This window comes from Ictalurus punctatus, chromosome 26 (assembly GCF_001660625.3).
Source record: "Ictalurus punctatus breed USDA103 chromosome 26, Coco_2.0, whole genome shotgun sequence".
Lineage (NCBI taxonomy): Eukaryota > Metazoa > Chordata > Actinopteri > Siluriformes > Ictaluridae > Ictalurus > Ictalurus punctatus.
In genome coordinates this window covers 9,546,461-9,564,818 of record NC_030441.2, presented here as the reverse complement: position 1 = coordinate 9,564,818, position 18,358 = coordinate 9,546,461, and the positions used below count along the sequence as shown (strand labels likewise).

The window sequence follows — 18,358 nt, the reverse complement described above, 5'->3', positions numbered from 1 at the left end:
CCTTCAGAGACTGCTGTGACCAGTGCATTTAGTCCTATTGCTATGAATTCTATGGTAGAGGTCTTCTTCTGATCATCCCAATTCTGAGCGTAATATTCAGCTTTCACCCATGTCCAATACCAATTATGGCTCATGGACATAGGGTCCATGTCTGAGTATTTGTTACCATATTCCGTGGTTAAATCTAGGTAACGTGGTTTGCTATCTAACATACTTAGGGCACATAACTCTTACCGAGCTTTCTGTACTAATCTCCAGAGAACCTGCCAACCCAGAACTCTTTTCCCATCTATACTTAGTTTAGATGTAGGACCAATTTTATTGTTCTGATTTATTCGTCCCGTGTATGGCCACCAAGTTTAATCATTTACTGCGTGGTTACAAATCTTGTATGCTTTCTGTATTCCTAGATTAGTATTTTGTTCAAGATTGTCCATTAGGCCCCAGTTATCATTATGTTTGTTGTAGCTTGAATCATTCTTATTCAGACTTCTTATTATATTAATTTTCCCCTTTTGATTTCTGTTAAAGTCTTTTTCGGCCATATCATTATACCAGTATTTTCCATTCCATGCCAATCCAGTAGGAAAAGGGAGACTATTAACTGAAAAATACCTTCTTGGAGTCTGGGTCGAGGATGGATATATTTTCACTTGGGGATGGATTGTTCCTCCAAATTCCATCCCATCCAGCACCACCCTCATCCTCTTGGCCTGAGATTTTATGTTCTGTATGTACTCTGTTACTTTGGTTAAGTTGGCTTCTCTTTCACTCAACTCTGGGGGCCACCTAACGTGGGTGATTGGGTGGAGTCTGATTCCCATTGTATGGTCATCAGGATTCATCCCTAATGTATACCATCTACTTTCTATGGCTGTATTGGGATCCCAAGTATTTTTGTCCTATTAAGGTGTACATATACACCTGTCCATGCTGCAATGAGGTTACTCTTTTCAATGGATCCGTTTGCCCAATAGGGCCGGAGTTCTAAAAAATGGTGGTGTTCTCTAGTACCACCTTTCTGTTTTGTCAATGGCTAATACTTACCAAAAAAATTTAGTGTATACATGGCTCCTCTGTTTCGCCCAGGAGCATGCTTTTCCAGGGCACCATGTAAGTATCAGATGTTTTATGTTTTTCATATGCCCCAGATATTCGTTTTTGTTAAACAGATGCTCAGGCGTAACATAGAATATCACAACTTTTTCAGTGTTGATTATCGCATGACAGTGTGACGATTTGCGGAGCACCATCTTGTCTTTCCTTACTTCATAGTAATTATTATCTTTATTTAATTTATAAATAGGATAATTGTATTCAGCCATGTCGTCCAGTTCATACAGGAGTAGAGGTGAAGCGTTGACAATCCGTTAGTTTTATTTGTGTGTATTACCTTCAGTATTAAACTATTGCAGAATCTATCATTGTTTGATGATTTTTCAACACAATCTCTCTCATAATTTGGACTACTATCTTTAATTGGGGGTTGTCCGGGGAAACATGGAACCATGGTCTCCACTGATCATCACATTCTAGCGGTCTGTATTATGTTTTCAGTTGTTTCTTTTCTTTCTCAAACACATCTATTATAACTGTTTGTGTTTGCAGCTCTAGTGTCATGTCTGACTGCCAATTGCCTTTTTTCTTCAGCCGTCTTTTAGTAAAACATTCTGGGTATCCAGTAGATCTAGTCATTTTCAACAGTTCTTTACCATACCAATTAATTCTAATAGCAGATTCAGTGGCATTATTGGTGATGCTTTAATTATAGTTATGCATAATCACTCTCCAATGTGTGAGGTTATTTCTCAATGTGATTGAATAGATCTTTGACTATAGTCTAGTTCCAAAAATGTCACATTAGTGATTAAGTTATAGGTCTCAGTGGCTGCACCTTCAGGCAGATTTGTCCTTAAGGAGCTGTTAGTTTCTATACTACAATTGTCAAACAATTTCCCTAATTCTATAACAGCCTTATATTTTGGCAGAGTTTTATTTAGCAACAAATCTTTTTGATCATTTACTGAAAAGGTTTCGTTGCCTATTGTTTGATTTATTAGACATGGTATTGGAATATTTTCTATCATGGTGAGGCATTGGTGCCCCTCCAGTGTTTGTGAAGAAAACTCTACCCTAAATCCTCTGAAGGTTATTATGGACAGTTGTGGCTTTCTCTTTACGTATGGCACACGTTCCCCGTTCATATCGTATTAGTTGGCTCAGTTCTTCATCCCTGAATTGGCCCATCTGTCCTGCTTGTCTATCTGCATCTTTCCCTATTGCATAGGCTACGCGAATCATATCACTGGATGTTTCTACTGTTATTATCCTGTGCCTATTCACAATCAAGTGGATTATGGCTTCTGTTTCTATATCAAATCCCTGATTGACTGCAGTCGGTTATTTGTTAACTCTGTGTTATTGGACCCTCTCACAGCTTTAACAATGTCTTCTGTTCCTAAAGCCTGTTTGAATCTCCCTTATCTAACTTGTCTAGTCAGGTACACAGTATCTCCTACCTTAAGGGGATTTTTCTTGTTGGCTTCTACTTTTTTAGCAAGGTATTTTCCACTTGGCTGGCTGTTAAGGTAAAAGAGACACGTTTAAGTTAATGTGTCCCATTCTCAAGTCTTTACCTCTCTAATAGCTCTTTCTGCTATTCCGTTCGTGTCTGCTCAGTATGGCACAGTTTTCACAAATTCTATTCCTCAGTCCTGACAGAATTTGGACACTTCTCCCACATGAATATTATTCGCATCGTCGGCCCTTATGTTTAAGGGTCTGCCATGGTGTTTCACCCATTCCTCTAAATAGGAAAGGACTACTTCGGCAGTTTCCCTTTTGCATGGCCATATCATTTTGTGCTTACTGAAATTGTATATTATCAGTAAGAAATATAAATTTTTATTCTTTGTCTGCTTTCTGAGAGGTCCTGCAAAATTCTTACTGATTTGCTGACCATAAAAGTCTGCAGGTATTTTGAAACGATCTACATGTCTATTTGTCATTGTTCTTCGACACGCTTCACAATCTAATTTTATTTCATTGTATATGTTTCTTGCATTTGGGATATTTTTGTCCATTCTTTTTAATTATCCAAGAATACTGTTGGTTGTCGGTTGACGCATCTGATCATGTAATCTTTTTTACTGCATGTGTGCATCAGCTCTTGTGACCACATTCACATGGTAGTGTCACATAGCCCTCATAATGAAGGTTAGGATGGATGCAAGTGCAGAAACGAGCTTTTAATAAAGACACATCCAGATCATGAGATAATAGCATGGTCGAAAAAACAGGCAAAGAGACAGGCGATCTACAAACAGGCATAAACTAGGCAAGGCAAGAAACGAGAAACTAGATCAATGAACATGATTCAACCAATGACAATACAGGGCCAGAGACAGGACATAAATCATAACAAAAGCACGTGTCAAAAGTAAACAATGTCAATGTCACTGAAGACCCAAAAGTGTGTGTTTGCTAAGAGTTCATGTAACGAGCTCGCGCTTTCAGTTTCCGAGCATGCTGCATGCAGCAGCACTAGCTCGGGAGGAAATCGTGACAGAACCCCCCCAAGGGCACCTCTCATGGAGCACCAGAACACACTCCCCTCCCCTGGTGGTCCTGGCCCTCTGGTCAGAATGTCTTCAGCTGAACCAGGAGACTGAGCGGCGTCCTCAGCTGAGCAGGGATGCTGAGTGGCATCCTCAGCTGAGCAAGAAGGCAGAGCGGCGTCTTCAGCTGAGCAGGAAGGCAGAGAGACGTCCTCAGCTGAACAGGAAAGCAGAGGGACATCCTCAGCTGGGCAGGAAAACAGGGGGATGTCCTTAGCAGAGCAGGAAGGTGGAGTGTCATCCTCAGCAGAGCAGGAAGGCGCAGTGTCATCCTCAGTGGAGCAGGAAAGCGGAGAGTCATCCGCCATCGACTAACTTGGCTTGAGAGGCCATGTCTTTGAACTTTAGCAGGAACTTAACTTGGGAGGCCACCTTGTTAACCTCATACAGGAACATGGCTTGGGAGGTCGCCTCATAGACCTCACACAGACACGTGGCTTGGGAGGTCACCTCATCGACCTCGGACATGACCTTGGCTTGGGAGGCCGTATCTTCAAACTCATACAGGAACCTGTCTTGAGAGGTTGTCTCTTTGACCTCAGACATGAACATGGCTTGGGAGGTCACCTCATTGACCTCGAATGGGAATGTGGCTTTGGAGGTCGCCTTGTCAAACTCGGACGTGAACTTGGCTTGAGAGGTTGTCTCTTCGACCTCAGAGAGGAAAATGGCTTGGGAGGTCACCTCTGGAACTCTGGTGATGAGATCGCCTCATGGGTCTCATGTTGAAGCCCTGCAGGTGAGACCACCTCATGGGTCTCAGGTTGGAGCTCTGGGGATGAGACCACCCCGTGTGTCTCATGCTGGAGCTCTGGGGAGGAGGTTACCATGTTGACCTCTGACCAGGTCTCTACAGATGAGTTCATCACATTGACCTCCAACTGGAGCTCAGTAGGTGAGATCACCTTGTGGGTCTCAGTTTGGAGCTCTGGGGAGGAGGTCACCACGTTGAACTCAGACTAAAGCTCGATAGGTGAGACCATCTTGTGTGTCAGCTTGGCTGCTGAGACCACATAGTGGGTCTTAGGCAGGATCTTTGGGGAGGAGGTAACCCAGTTTGCCTGCTTATAATAGGTGGGGAACAGCACTCCATATTTATCTATGAGGCAGGCCTTCCCCAAAAAACTCATCCAGGTTGTGGGCGTACTCTGGACTCCCAAACTCCTTTATTAATAGTCCCACTGAGTTACATTACATTGTGCAGACCCATGGATTCTGTACAGGTCAGACTCTCGGGCCACTGGTGGGCTTAGCCAACAAGCTGGGAGAGTATGAACCCTAGCCACTGCCTCTGGTCAGGCTCAAATAATGCAATTGGCAGTCAAAGAGAAAATACTTAGGGTAGCCAAAATATCCATCATATGGCTCTGGGGGATCCATGGCTACCCATTGAAGAAGCTCAGTCGAGTTGAGTATCGGTAGGGTGTTCCTTACTACCTTGGTATGATGTCTCCTCCATCTTCCTGCTACATCCATGGTTAGGCGTAGTATTCTGTCACGTAGTCTTCGTAATGAAGGTTAGGATGGATGCAAGTGCAGAAAAGAGCTTTTAATAAAGAGAGGCAGGTAGACAAATCCAAATCATGAGACAATAACGTGGTTGAAAAAACAGGCAACGTGTCAGGCGATCTACAAACAGACATAAATTAGGCAAGGCAAGAAACGAGAACGAGTAACAAGAAACTAGATCAATGAATATGAATCAAACTGTGGAACAAGGTACAAAAGCTTGGTATGGTGATAACACTCAATAATACGTGAAGTGCAAAGAGACACGAGGGGTTTAAATGACGTACATAATCAGGGGTGAAACACAAGACAGCTGAAAACAATGATGTCACACATACGGGAAACACCCAATTACAATTCACGGGCAGAGACGGTACATAAACCATAACAAAAACACGTGTTGAAAGTAAATCTAGTGAGTTCTCCTAACGGCATGTTTGCTATTATGGGTTGTTCTCTGGCTACAGCTTTCAGGGATAATAATCTTTTGGCGAAAATTGCAAGTACTTCCGCTGCTGAACCACATTCTATACTTTTTTCATCTGCAACTTTTGTGTCAGTAAAGAAGCATATTTTCTCCTTCATTCCTGCAGATTATCATAGTGCTAGTTTCGTTAGTTTCAATTACTTCATTAGTTTCCTGACTTTAATGCCACATCTATCAGCTTTTTGCGAGACTTTTCTGCTGTGTCTGTCCACATAAAGCTGTTTCCCTTTGTCACATCAAAAATCGGTTTTTGCTATCTTTGCAAAATTGGGGAAGAGTGTTCTAATGAAATGTAGGTGCCCCATGAGGCTCTGTACATCTCTCTTATTCCTTGTTGGTTTTTCTATGAGGTTTTCTAGGTTTTTTTTATGGTTTGTGATATACCCTTAGTTCTTCCTGTTAATGCAAACCGTAGGAAGTCTACTTCATTTTTACAGGCTTCTATTTTCTTTAGGCTTGGTTTGAAGCCTGCTTCTGTAACTCTCCTAAGTACCTTGTCTAAAGTGTTTAAATGTTCTTTCTCTGTCTCGGTGATGATTAATAAATCATCTATATATACTGTACAGTTCAATCCATTTAGGGGCATTCATTTAACCTTGAGGCAATACGTTATAGACGTAATGGGCACAGGTGCTCCTGTTCAACCATGTGGGGATCCCGGAGGACAAGATAAAACTTGGTTTATTGTCCAAAAAAACAGACTGCATACATTTTGAACTGCTAAATTATAATGCTGTATATTGTGAAGATTGAGAGTATTTTTTAATATTATCAATCTATAATTTAATTTTAGCAGGTTTGCCTTACAGATCTATGATTGGGGGTTTTATTCCCACCTCTGCCCTGTGTGCCTGGAGTGTGCATGTTCTCCTTGTGCTTTTCCTCTGGGTATTCCTATTTGCTTCCCCAGTCCAAGGACATGCATTGTAGGCTGATTGGCAAGTGTAAATTGTCTGTATTGTGTGTGTGTGTGTGTGTGTGTGTGTGTGTGTGTGTGTGTGTGTGTGTGCACGATTGTGGGGTTGGCACCCCATTCCCTGCCTTGTGCCCAGAGTCCCCGACTCCTCACAACCCTGTGTAGGATAAGCAGTATAGAAAATAGGCGGACGGATGGAGACCTATCAGCCTACGCTGTAGTTAAGTCATCACTCTGAATTGTGTTCATTGTGGAATAATTTGTGTTCTGTGAGAGTTTTGCTGTACTGATTTAACTGAATGTAACTGATGTAACTGAATTCAACAAGGCACAGTTAGTACATTGCAATTTGCTAGGTCTTCTAAGCTTAATCTTTTCTTACAAATAAATCATCATTAAAGGTAAGAGGCCAGAAAAAAGGCAGAAAACACTATACTAGTATAACACTACTATTTTTGTCAAGTTCTTTCTGGTAATTATCAGAACAGCCATGATACTTGGTTTCCTTTAAAAAAAAAATGAGAAAAGTGTAGCACAAGTATAATTAGAAAAAAGAATAATATTAGTACAATATTTGTACAAATATATGCATGTCTATTGTAAATTTAATGGTAAAAACCACAAATTATATACATACATATATATATATATATATATATATATATATATCAAATCTTATAAAACTCAATCATGTGTGCACTTGAAAGCTCGTAAGACACTACTAATTTTTTTACTCTTAGGGACAAGAAAAGGATTTTCAGACATTTCGGTATGAACTAATTTTGTGATTTGTTACTGGGTCTGAAACGTATAAAAGAATAAACGTTCAGCAAAAATTACACGTTTTAACTAAAATTAACTAAGAACTCTTGATATATCTTCAATCTGAAAAACTTCAGAATATAGCATATCTAAATAAACAACAACAGACCAACATGTCCTTAATGTCCAAAAGGCCTCTTCTGTGAAATACAAAAGCTGTTTGTGTAGATCAGTGATGTCAGTGGTCAAAGGTAATTAGCTGATAGGTTGATTCAGGTGTTAAACTAGAAAGGATGTAAAACCCTGCTATATAGTTTTACAAAGAAACCCGTTGCTTTAAACAAAGTTGCTGAGTTTGTCTTGAGCAAGGGTAAGACGGTCCGTGCGGTTCTGCATGTCAATGCGGCATCTGCTGACATCCGACTCTTCACGCAGGGCATCGGCCACATTGGCACCGTCCATTAAACCCAGTATCTCACTGCACAGCAGCTGAGCGGATTCCTTCAGCATGAAGTATCGGATCAGCATGGGCACCTGGTCAGCCAAGCGCTGCACCACGATCTGTCAGGAGAGGGGAAAAATCTCTATAACTCAAAATTTCCAGGTTTTAACTTAAATGTTTAATGGATGTGTATTTTTCTCATCTCTTGTAAAACATTAAACATTTTGTAGATTAGTTTTGGCCACAATGATGCATAGCATCAAATTCCAGAGGCAAAAGTCTACATTAGGAGATAGAAAGCAATGTAGTTCAAAATAATATTAATACAGTAAGTATTTATATTACTTTATTAAGTAAAAGAACTATTTTTTAATAATTAAAACTATCTTAAGAACAGAATGTTTTCAGGCAATATATTTGATCTGAGTATTATACATGCTCTACTGTTTAAATATATCTGTAATAACAACTATGAATGAAGCCAAATGTACTTTTGGGTTTGTGCATATAGATCATTAACCACTCAACTGCTAAAATATACCTCGTAATACGCCTGCAGCATAACAGGATATTTGTTTCTGTTGTCAAACCCAGCAAAGTTGTCTTCTGAAGCATTTTGTCCCTCAGCAGAGTGAGTCTCATTCAAGGTCTTGAAGTAGATGCCATCTTGAGTATAGACCAGTTGCTCCATCTCAAACTGCTCCATGAGCCTTTGCTCCACCTTGGCTTCCTGCTTTGACTGAATGTTGTCGATCTTGTTCTGGGATATTAATTGTAAGTACCGTCAGGTCCATAAGTATTTGGACAGGGATACAATTTCATAATTTTTCATATTTTTCAAATGGAAATGGGTCACTGGTGTTTATTGATCTGACTGCTGATAGACGTAGGAGGATGAATTCTGAAGTGTTTAGAGCTATACCTTCTACTCAGATTCAGTCAAATGCTGCAAAACTGATAAGATGGGGCTTCACAGTACAGATGGATAATGACCTCAAAACCTACCACGATAGCAACCCAAGATCTTCTTAAGGCAAAGAAAATAAATGTTCTTAAATGTTCAATGACATCAACTCAACTGAGCATGCTTTTCATTTACTAAAGACAAAACTGAAGGCAGAAAGACCGATAAACAAGCAGCAACTGAAGGCAGCTGCAGAAAAGACCTGACAAAGCATCTCAAGGGAGGAAACTGAGCATTTGGTGATGTCCATTGGTTCCAGACTTCAGGCAGTCATTGACTGCAAAGGGTTTGCTTCCAAGTATTAAACATAATCCTAATATTTTAAATTGTTAGTTTGTACAATTACTTGTGAGCCTGTGAAAATGGAGGGACTGCAAAACTGGCTGTAATTCCTAAACAGTTAAAGCAATCAAAGCTGAAAGTCTACACTTCAGTCACACCTTGATTACTTCATTTCAAATCCACCGTTTGTAATTTCAAAATTACAAACATTGTCACTGTCCAAATACTTATGGACTGGACTGTATATGATTACAGAGCTTCACTATGATTGGAGTGAACTGTTTCAGAAATATTTCACACTTTCAGGATACAAATGCTTTATAACTTAAAAATTATATTTACCATAGCAACACACTGGAGGAAAGGGTAGATGTTGAAGCAGGTTTTGGACACATCTGAAAACTCTTTCTGAATGGTGTCTGAAACACAGAAGATTATTACAATATATTACTACATTCACCAATGCTTTGTTTTCTTGTGGCCTTTAAAAGACATTATACAACATGTGGTATTTTTTCCTTATTCACTTTTGCTATGACATAATAATAATAAAACACTTTTGGTTGTGCTGTTATTGAAGATTTAACCTCAGTGTTGGTAACAGTAGCTCTGCTTTGCATCATGCCACATCTCACCATCCCAATGTTGGTTATTTTCCTATAATAACACTTCCCAATGTTTATTCCTTATGCACCATTGTGGTAAATTTCTATAAATAGGAACTGTCTGATCTGATGTCATCTTGCCACACAGTTTTAGAGCTGATCAGAAGTACAATACATATATAATTATTGAATCTTTTTGTACGTATCATAGATGTATATATATGTCCTATCTGTGATGGTACACATAATATTGTAAATATTATGGAGCTCTTGCTCCAATATACTGTACATTAGTCAAGTGCAAATTGCCTGGCTCATTTAAACTGGAATCTGAGACCTTATAAACTTAGAAGAAAAGGATTGCATTCATCAGTGGTGTCAAAAATAATGGGCTGTGGGCCACTACTGGGCTGATGAAGGTTGTAATCCTGCAAACCAAATGAACATAAAATCGAAACTGATGGAAAGTTAATGAATGAAAGTTGTGAAGGTTAAGAGGTGGAAACCTACCTCTGATGACCCTGAGTGTGTCAATAGCTGGTCCTGTTAGCTGGATCACAAGCTTCTGCATCACCATCTCAAACACCTTGTAGTCACTGAAACCAGGCAGTTCACGTCCTCTGTGCTTCAGGTCATATTCACTCACCACTTCATGGACCGTTTTGTGGACTGCATTGGGTTTAAAATTTGACCAAAAATCAACTTCCCCATCAGTTCCCATCAATAGGCATCATTTAAGTAGTTTCCACAAGGTTTATTTTAGCTGCTCTAGACCAATACTAGCCAAAGTCTATTAGAAGTACTTGCTCCTCAATGCCATAGTTTGTGCTTTTTTAGAAAATATATTTTGACGCTTGGAAATTATTAAAATGATTTGGCATGGCTTCTGCATATGACGACTGTGTACTCACATGATGCCTTTGTGTTGTCAAGATGATCTTTCCACTTTTTGAATTCAGACCGAAGCATTACAAACAAGTTGTCATTGTTGACCACTTCCCCAGATGCCAAGCGGTTGATCTTATCATTAAATTTTGTCAAGGTCTGAAAGAACAAGCAACCATGAACAAGACATAGCCAGGCTGATATAAGGCTCTGGATTTTAAAAAAAATTACACACATCAATAAAAAAGATCTTCCTCTTCTGTGGGTCCAGTGGTGGACCAGCTTCACACTGACTTAGCTCTTTTCTCAAGCTCCACAGCTGCTTCTTGATCTCCTCTGAGATCAGAGGTAACGATTTCTAAAAAAAAAAACCCAAAAAAACAAACAGCAAAATTAGATCAGAAAAGCTACAATTGCTGAGCTAATAGTTTGTCACACAGCCTTACACAGAGTGAAACATCTCCTACAGTTGAGCTTCATTTGGGCTTATATTTTTCAGTCAGTTTCACTGACACATCCATAACATTTCAGCAGGGATTTTAGATGGTGCATGTGAACAGTCACAGGTGTAAGGAACATGAATAAGGTAAATTAGTTACTCTGTTATTCTAGCTATAGATGTTATATTTTAACCCTACCATCTAATATAATGACCAGCTGTCAGTGGGGATTGCTTTTGTGTCATCTAGTAGCCCTCTGTAATACTCAATCATTCATGACTGCCTTTACTGATTTTCTGAACATATTGGCAAAGTGTTCTACCTTACATTAAAACATAATAATAAGGAACAGTATAAAAAAAGTCTAAAAAGAGCTGTAACATACTTTGATGTGATCAACCAGGTCTTGAGTCAGTTTGCTGGCAAGACACTGAATAGTTGCTTTCTCCTCGTACAACAGGCAACTGGAAATAAAAAAATTACTGTAAGTTCCCAGTTATTATAAGTGGGTCAAATGTCAAAAAATTAACAAGTTCTTCATACTTGAAGAATTCATGACGTCTGAAGAATTCCTTCTCTACTCGAGTGGCCTCAGACAGAGAGATTTTATCATCAATTTGCTGTTGGCCACGGCACTTAACGATGACATACCCTTTGCTTAAGGGAATGACCTGATTTCGGATTATATCCAAGATGTTTTTCTCTGTTCCTCTGTCTACAAGGTCTGGCTTTGTGAGAATAGCTGTTAGAATAAAAAAGGTATAACAACAACAACAATAATAATATAGCTGCAGTTTGGACCATTCTCGCTTCTTTTCAAAGATTTATGCTAAATCTAATGGATTTATGTCAACTCGTTGCTTAGATATGGCCTCACTTCCTGTCTGGTGACTTTGCAATCAAATTTGTTACAGACTAAGCATGCTGAATATCAAAAATCCATATTTTTTAGAATGCAGTGGTTAAAATTTCACAAGGATTAGACAAAGTTTCTAGGTGAAGAAGCAAAAAAACCCAAAACAACAGTTTTTCTTAACATTCAAAATGGTCGACTTCCTGTTTTGTAAACCAAAACTCAAGAACACTCAAGTTACATCATGAAGACTTTTGCTACTTTTGCTAATTTATGAAGTATAGTGCCCCTAGAGGTCACAATAGAGTGGAAATTACCATCATGGTATCTGTTGAACTAACCATGACCCAAATAATTAGGGGAAAGTGCACTCACATTACTACAATGCTGCTTGGCAGAATTATTATTGTAAACATTTTGCTATGGCTGAGATTGTCCTCTATAAGTGTGCCAAATTTTAGTGCACAAAGCATTCTATGGGCCCACATAGAAGTATAATAAGTATATCTACATTATTATTATTATTATTATTATTATTATTATTATTATTATTATTATTATTATGATCATAATCAACAACAACAACACCAATAATAATAATAATAATAATAATAATAATAATAATAATAATAATAAGCACAATAATGTTGCTGTTTTTGTTAAGTAGCTTGGTTGAAACTTTACCCAATGTCCTTTTTCCTTCAGGATCCACTTCCTGTGCCATTTTCAGAGCTTCTGTTGTTGCTATGTCAACATTACATGGGACCACGACCAGATTTATAGTTTGGTCCTTCTCTATATATTTCCGTATGAGATTTTTGATCTAAACAAAAATTAAACAAGCAAAGTTACATTAAATGTCCTTAATATGGTTAGAAAAAAGGGTCAAATCACAGTTTACACTAACCTGATGTCCGATGTCCTCTGGTTGACCTTTTACAGGAACTCGGGTAATCCCAGGGAGATCAATCAGTGTGAGGTCACACACATCAGGAGCCATGATCTCCAGAGTGATGAGTTCATCACAAATCCCAACACCTTCTCCAGCCAGCTCATTCTGGGCTGTTAGAGAGATGTAAATAGTATTAAAAGAATTATACATGTAGTTCTAATGATTTATGATCATGAGCTTCATAGAAAGTGATAGGTTAACCCTCCTATTATATTACATTTAAGATGTCTGAATACTCTGAACTCTGATACTGGTTAATCTCTATATTTCTCTGAAATTTTTTGACTTTCCTCATTTAGGGTCATGAATTTATATGCAAATATTTCTTCTTAAAGGTTTACTCTTTTAAGCTGTTCTTTGGTGTTTTTGTGTATATCTGTGGAAGTCATTTTGACCCATAACATAATGGATGTAACTTTTTTCTCCAACATAATAGGAGGGTTAAAAACTGCTGGCTAATGGATTTTTTTTTTTTAATTCAATGTAGAAATCTTTCTTAAAGCACACCACTGGATATAAATTCTAAAGCAGAACCTGACAGCAAGGTTCCTCTTTCAGAACCATAAGAAAGGAATCTTATCTTTTTGTCTTTAGCTCTTTATTTTATTACTCCCAGTAATTTTACCAACCTGCTTTAACGTAGCCCTCAACCAGTGATGGGTCATCAAACTCAATGAACTGATCATTGTAAGATATTACGGCTTGCCATTGAACACCACATTTAATCTTCCTCAGCTTTAACTCCAGTGGACATCTTGTCACAATACCTAAAGTTGAAAAAGCACATTATACATCAGCTTTTGTTTCCTACTTCTCCTAATGTCAAACGGACAAATTTCACCCAAAGTGCTTGTGTGTAAAAAAAGAATTGAGAATGTTGTGGCTTGATTTTTTTTTAAAACTGTCAAATCCTAGAAAAATGTAACAAATCAAATGTGATAACAAATCAAAAGTAGTCATATATGTAATGTAATATATTTATTACTCTGTAAGAGACACGAGAAACAACCCACCACTTCCTCTGGGCAATGCCACTCCAGATAGCGCTTCTAACACAGAGCTTTTTCCAGAACTCTGATCTCCAATTACAGCTATAGTTGGCAAAGCCAAATCTTCTTCAATTCCAATCAGTCTCAAATAGTCAATCAGATCAACATAAGGACGGACCCTCTCCTCTAAATGGCTATGGAAAACCCCTTCCACTGGTTTACTGTGGATAAGTAAAAGGCATCAAGTTTTATAAACAGTGTGACAATCACACAAGTTGATGACTGCTTGATCACATTAAATTCACACTGACCTCTTTTCCCCAGCATAAGCAATGTCTTCATAGCTTCCTTGTTCACTCTCCATCATCTAGGAAACAAATTCCATATGTATAGATATTGTAACTTTCCTTTAATGCTTTTTACAAGTAGAAATAATAACTTTTAGTACTCTCACATCATAGAAATGACGGTATTTTACTTACCTAGCTGTGTACAGTAACTTGATTTTGCAAAGGCTCTATATATGTGAACACACCCAGAAGTCATATGCCATACCTCTAATGTGGATGTGGATGAAGAATTGTAATAAAAAACGCCCACATTTGTGAAATAAGTTAAGAAACCAAAAGTGAAACATCTGAATATCTGGATTTTCCAATATGTCCTGTTTGGACTTTCCAAGTTGTACTTAGGCCTCTCTATTGTGTGACATTACTGTTATCACTGCAGTTGATGATTTTCCAGTAACAGAATGTCCCAAATCATTTATTTCTTTTGTAACCACACTAACAAGCTAGTTCCTGTTATCGCATTATAACAGTTATAACATTATAAATAGTTGTTCCCACACCAGTCTCTCTTTTTTCTTTCTCTTGAAATGAACAAGATAATTATATTACAGAGAAACCACAACTCCCCCTGTCCTGAAGATTTTCCTGTTTTAGGAAACTTAAAGTTACTGTTTTCCATCTGACTGACTGACATAAAGTTCAGATATAGAGACACAAAATATGCTAAATAAACATCTCCTCAGAAAATTTCACCACATCAGCACATTTTTGTTCAGTGTCTGTAATACAAGTCCCAGTGTAAGTTGAACTATAGACGCAAATGCATATTAAAGTGCCTGTATTAATATAAACCTGTGATGTGTATTACAGCGAACACTACTGTCCGGTGTTATAGAAAATTAACCAACACCTTCTGACCAATCAGATTATAGAATTTAGTATTGTGGTATAATTAATAATAAGTTTCAGCTTGTAAAATGTTGGAGTACAGCTCTTGGTGGTGAACTCAGAATTTTGTAACCTATAGTAGAAACAGGTTTTGAAACTGGTAGAAAGTGTATGAGTATTCCATGAACTCTACCATTTCCATGAAACAGTGAATTGGTAGAAAATTGGTCTGCCAGCACCCACCAACCAATTATGAGTTAGGAAATGTATTTATAGGTTCAAGGTTGTAACACTACAAAATGGGGGAAAAGTACATTTAGAAGGCATTGTGTGTATCTATGGATAAGATCTGACATTTCCTCTAACAGTCTTCAGAGACTCTACAGCTGGTAGTCTGAGGTTGTTTACTAAGTGTAATCACTAAATGTTTTCAGCTCTCTCCCATGGTGTGCCTCAGACTATTTCCACTATGCGGGCACATTATCCCTGACTTCAATTTGACGAAAGACAGAATATGACTCAGATTTTCCAACATGGAATTTGTGTTATGTGTTTGGCTCAGTTGGTAGAGATGTAAAATGGTGACAATAATAATGTGTTAATGAAAATATGAATCATAAGAATTCCTTGTATATCTCTTTTTCTTATTTTATTAGAATTCCCAACCACGTTACAGTATTATAACAGTATTATGTCACTGACACTCATTCTTCTTCTGCAACTGCTTTACTCTGGTCAGGGTTCAATCATGACTCATGAAAACTGGCTGTGGTTCAATGAGTCTAGTGTTTTAAACATGAGCCATCATGTCTTCTCTGGCAAATTTTCGTTTGTTTTTGTTCTTTGCAGCCAATCACATGCATTAATGAAAATTATTGACCTGAAAGCAGCTCAAGTTTTCACAGACATTCATATTTTTTCACAGACATTCATTTAACCTTGCTTGTCTGATCTGGTACTGAGGTAACAACAGAATGTTAAAAGATGACTGAACAGAAAAGTAAGCTTTTATTCTCCACTTAAAACAGATGCCTCATTTCTTCAGCGTCCATGACATTAGTCAAAAGTGGTTATGTGACATGCCACTCTGAATCAAAACATAACCACTTTAAATCATTTATTATTAATTAAATGCATACCTACAGATTAATTAATATATTTTTCAAAATCCCAGAGATTTAAACATACAATTTCAGAGGTTAATGCTGATCCTCTCCTGGGCCAGCCATAGTCGTTCATAGTTGTGCTGATGTGTCCTCTTTCATCTTCACTGAGTAGTTTGTTATATCACAGGTCCATTACACAGGTCAATGGATTCATATGCTTCTTTATACATAAACAGCAGGATCAACATGGGAACGAACTCTGCCAAACACTGGTAGACAATCTGTTGGGAACAGAAGGAAAAGTTAGATTTATTGATAATAGAATTCATCCATTGTTACGAGACAACAGAAACTGAAACAAAAAGTAAATTTGCTAAATATAAAGGATGAGAACACTAACAGTGACACAGTTTCCAGACTTTTTCTTTGTTTTAGATTACATAAAATTATCACAAACAAATAAGAATCAAGCTCCCTGGGATAGGCTCCAGGTTTCCCTGTGACCCTGAAAAGGATAAAGCGGTATAGAAGATGGCTGGATGGAATAAGAATCAAATGGTGTACCTAAGAAACACCATTAGCTTTTTTGGCACTTACTGTATAATAGATAATATTTCTTAGAGGTTAACTTACTGATGTTGAATACAGCACAATTGTTGGGACAGGTCACATTCTCTCCAGTATATAAATACACAGACTCGTACTCCTGCCTCGAAGTCAACCATCTTCTGGGTGAAAACGTATCTATTTCGATTTATTTCAGGTATATAATTAAAATGTGATAGCTAATGTTTTATAGCAATAAACAAATCCAGATAATTTCACTTACTATTATCATACCAGTTTGTTACCTGTATAAAAGACACCTGTCCACAGAAGCAATCAATCAGTCAGATTCCAAACTCTCCATCATGGCCAAGACCAAAGAGCTCTCCAAGGATGTCAGGGACAAGACTGTAGACCTACACAAGTCTGGAATGGGCTACAAGACCATTGCCAAGCAGCTTGGTGAGAAGGGGACAACAGTTGGTGCGATTATTCGCAAATGGAAGAAACACAAAAGAATATTGTCAATCTCCCTCGGCCTGGGGCTCCATGCAAGACCTCACCTCGTGGAGTTGCATTGATCATGAGAACAGTGAGGAATCAGCCCAGAACTACACGGGAGGATCTTGTCAATGATCTCAAGGCAGCTGGGACCATAGTCACCAAGAAAACAATTGGTAACACACTACGCCGTGAAGGACTGAAATCCTGCAGCGCGCGCAAGGACCCACTGCTCAAGAAAGCACATATACATGCCCGTCTGAAGTTTGCCAATGAACATCTGAATGATTCAGAGGACAACTGGGTGAAAGTGTTGAGGTCAGATGAGACCAAAATGGAGCTTTTTGGCATCAACTCAACTCGCCGTGTTTGGAGGAGGAGGAATGCTGCCTATGACCCCTGGAACACCATCCCCACCGTCAAACATGGAGGTGGAAACATTATGCTTTGGGGTTTTTTTTCTGCTAAGGGGACAGGACAACTTCACCGCATCAAAGGGACGATGGACGGGGCCATGTACCGTCAAATCTTGGGTGAAAATCCTCCTTCCCTCAGACAGGGCATTGAAAATGAGTCGTGGATGGATATTCCAGCATGACAATGACCCAAAACACACGGCCAAGGCAACAAAGGAGTGGCTCAAGAAGAAGCACATTAAGGTCCTGGAGTGACCTAGGCAGTCTCCAGACCTAAATCCCATAGAAAATCTGTGGAGAGAGCTGAAGGTTCGAGTTGCCAAACGTCAGCCTCGAAACCTTAATGATTTGGAGAAGATCTGCAAAGAGGAGTGGGACAAAATCCCTCCTGAGATGTGTGCAAACCTGGTGGCCAACTACAAGAAACGTCTGACCTCTGTGATTGCCAACAAGGGTTTTTAAACCAAGTACTAAGTCATGTTTTGCAGAGGGGTCAAATACTTATTTCCCTCATTAAAATGCAAATCAATTTATAACATTTTTGATGTGCGTTTTTCTGGATTTTTTTGTTGTTATTCTGTCTCTCACTGTTCAAATAAATCTACCATTAAAGTTATAGACGGATCATTTCTTTGTCAGTGGGCAAACGTACAAAATCAGCAGGGGATCAAATACTTTTTTCCCTCACTGTACATGTAGGCAGGGTAGGCAACTGTCCAGGGCCTCGGGATTGGAGGCGGGGCCACCATAACCATGACATCCCTACACGCTAGTCCACCATTCAAGATGGGCAGCAAAATACTAGGCTCTTTGTCCATTGGATACAGATGAATTGTCACTCACCTGTTGTGAAACCAATTATTGTCACTGTTTCAAAGTGGGTCCCACCCTCTGAATGCATGAAGAGA

The 18,358-nt window shown here is 38.7% G+C and overlaps 1 protein-coding gene and 1 long non-coding RNA gene across 4 annotated transcripts; both read right to left on the bottom strand.

Moving 5' to 3' along the window:
* Positions 1-6,867: 6,867 nt before the first annotated feature.
* On the bottom strand, positions 6,868-14,265 carry LOC108261765 (interferon-induced GTP-binding protein Mx3). The gene is made up of 14 exons (XM_053676037.1): positions 14,186-14,265; positions 14,015-14,070; positions 13,728-13,924; positions 13,344-13,481; positions 12,670-12,824; positions 12,447-12,585; positions 11,453-11,651; positions 11,295-11,373; positions 10,705-10,827; positions 10,496-10,628; positions 10,095-10,253; positions 9,322-9,398; positions 8,275-8,493; positions 6,868-7,852 (listed from the first exon to the last, which is right to left on the bottom strand). The coding sequence occupies exons 2-14, from the start codon at positions 14,068-14,070 to the stop codon at positions 7,628-7,630; spliced, it is 1,899 nt and encodes a 632-aa protein (XP_053532012.1). The 5' UTR covers positions 14,186-14,265; the 3' UTR covers positions 6,868-7,627.
* Positions 14,266-15,872: 1,607 nt separating this feature from the next.
* Positions 15,873-17,539, bottom strand: LOC128629181 (uncharacterized). Of its 3 annotated transcripts, none has more exons than XR_008393498.1 (3): positions 16,817-17,539; positions 16,621-16,715; positions 15,873-16,268 (listed from the first exon to the last, which is right to left on the bottom strand). It is a non-coding gene; the product is annotated as an uncharacterized LOC128629181 (long non-coding RNA). The 3 variants fall into 3 exon arrangements; XR_008393499.1 differs by having other exon boundaries at positions 16,839-17,539; XR_008393497.1 differs by having other exon boundaries at positions 16,621-17,539.
* Between the last annotated feature and the right edge of the window lie 819 nt (positions 17,540-18,358).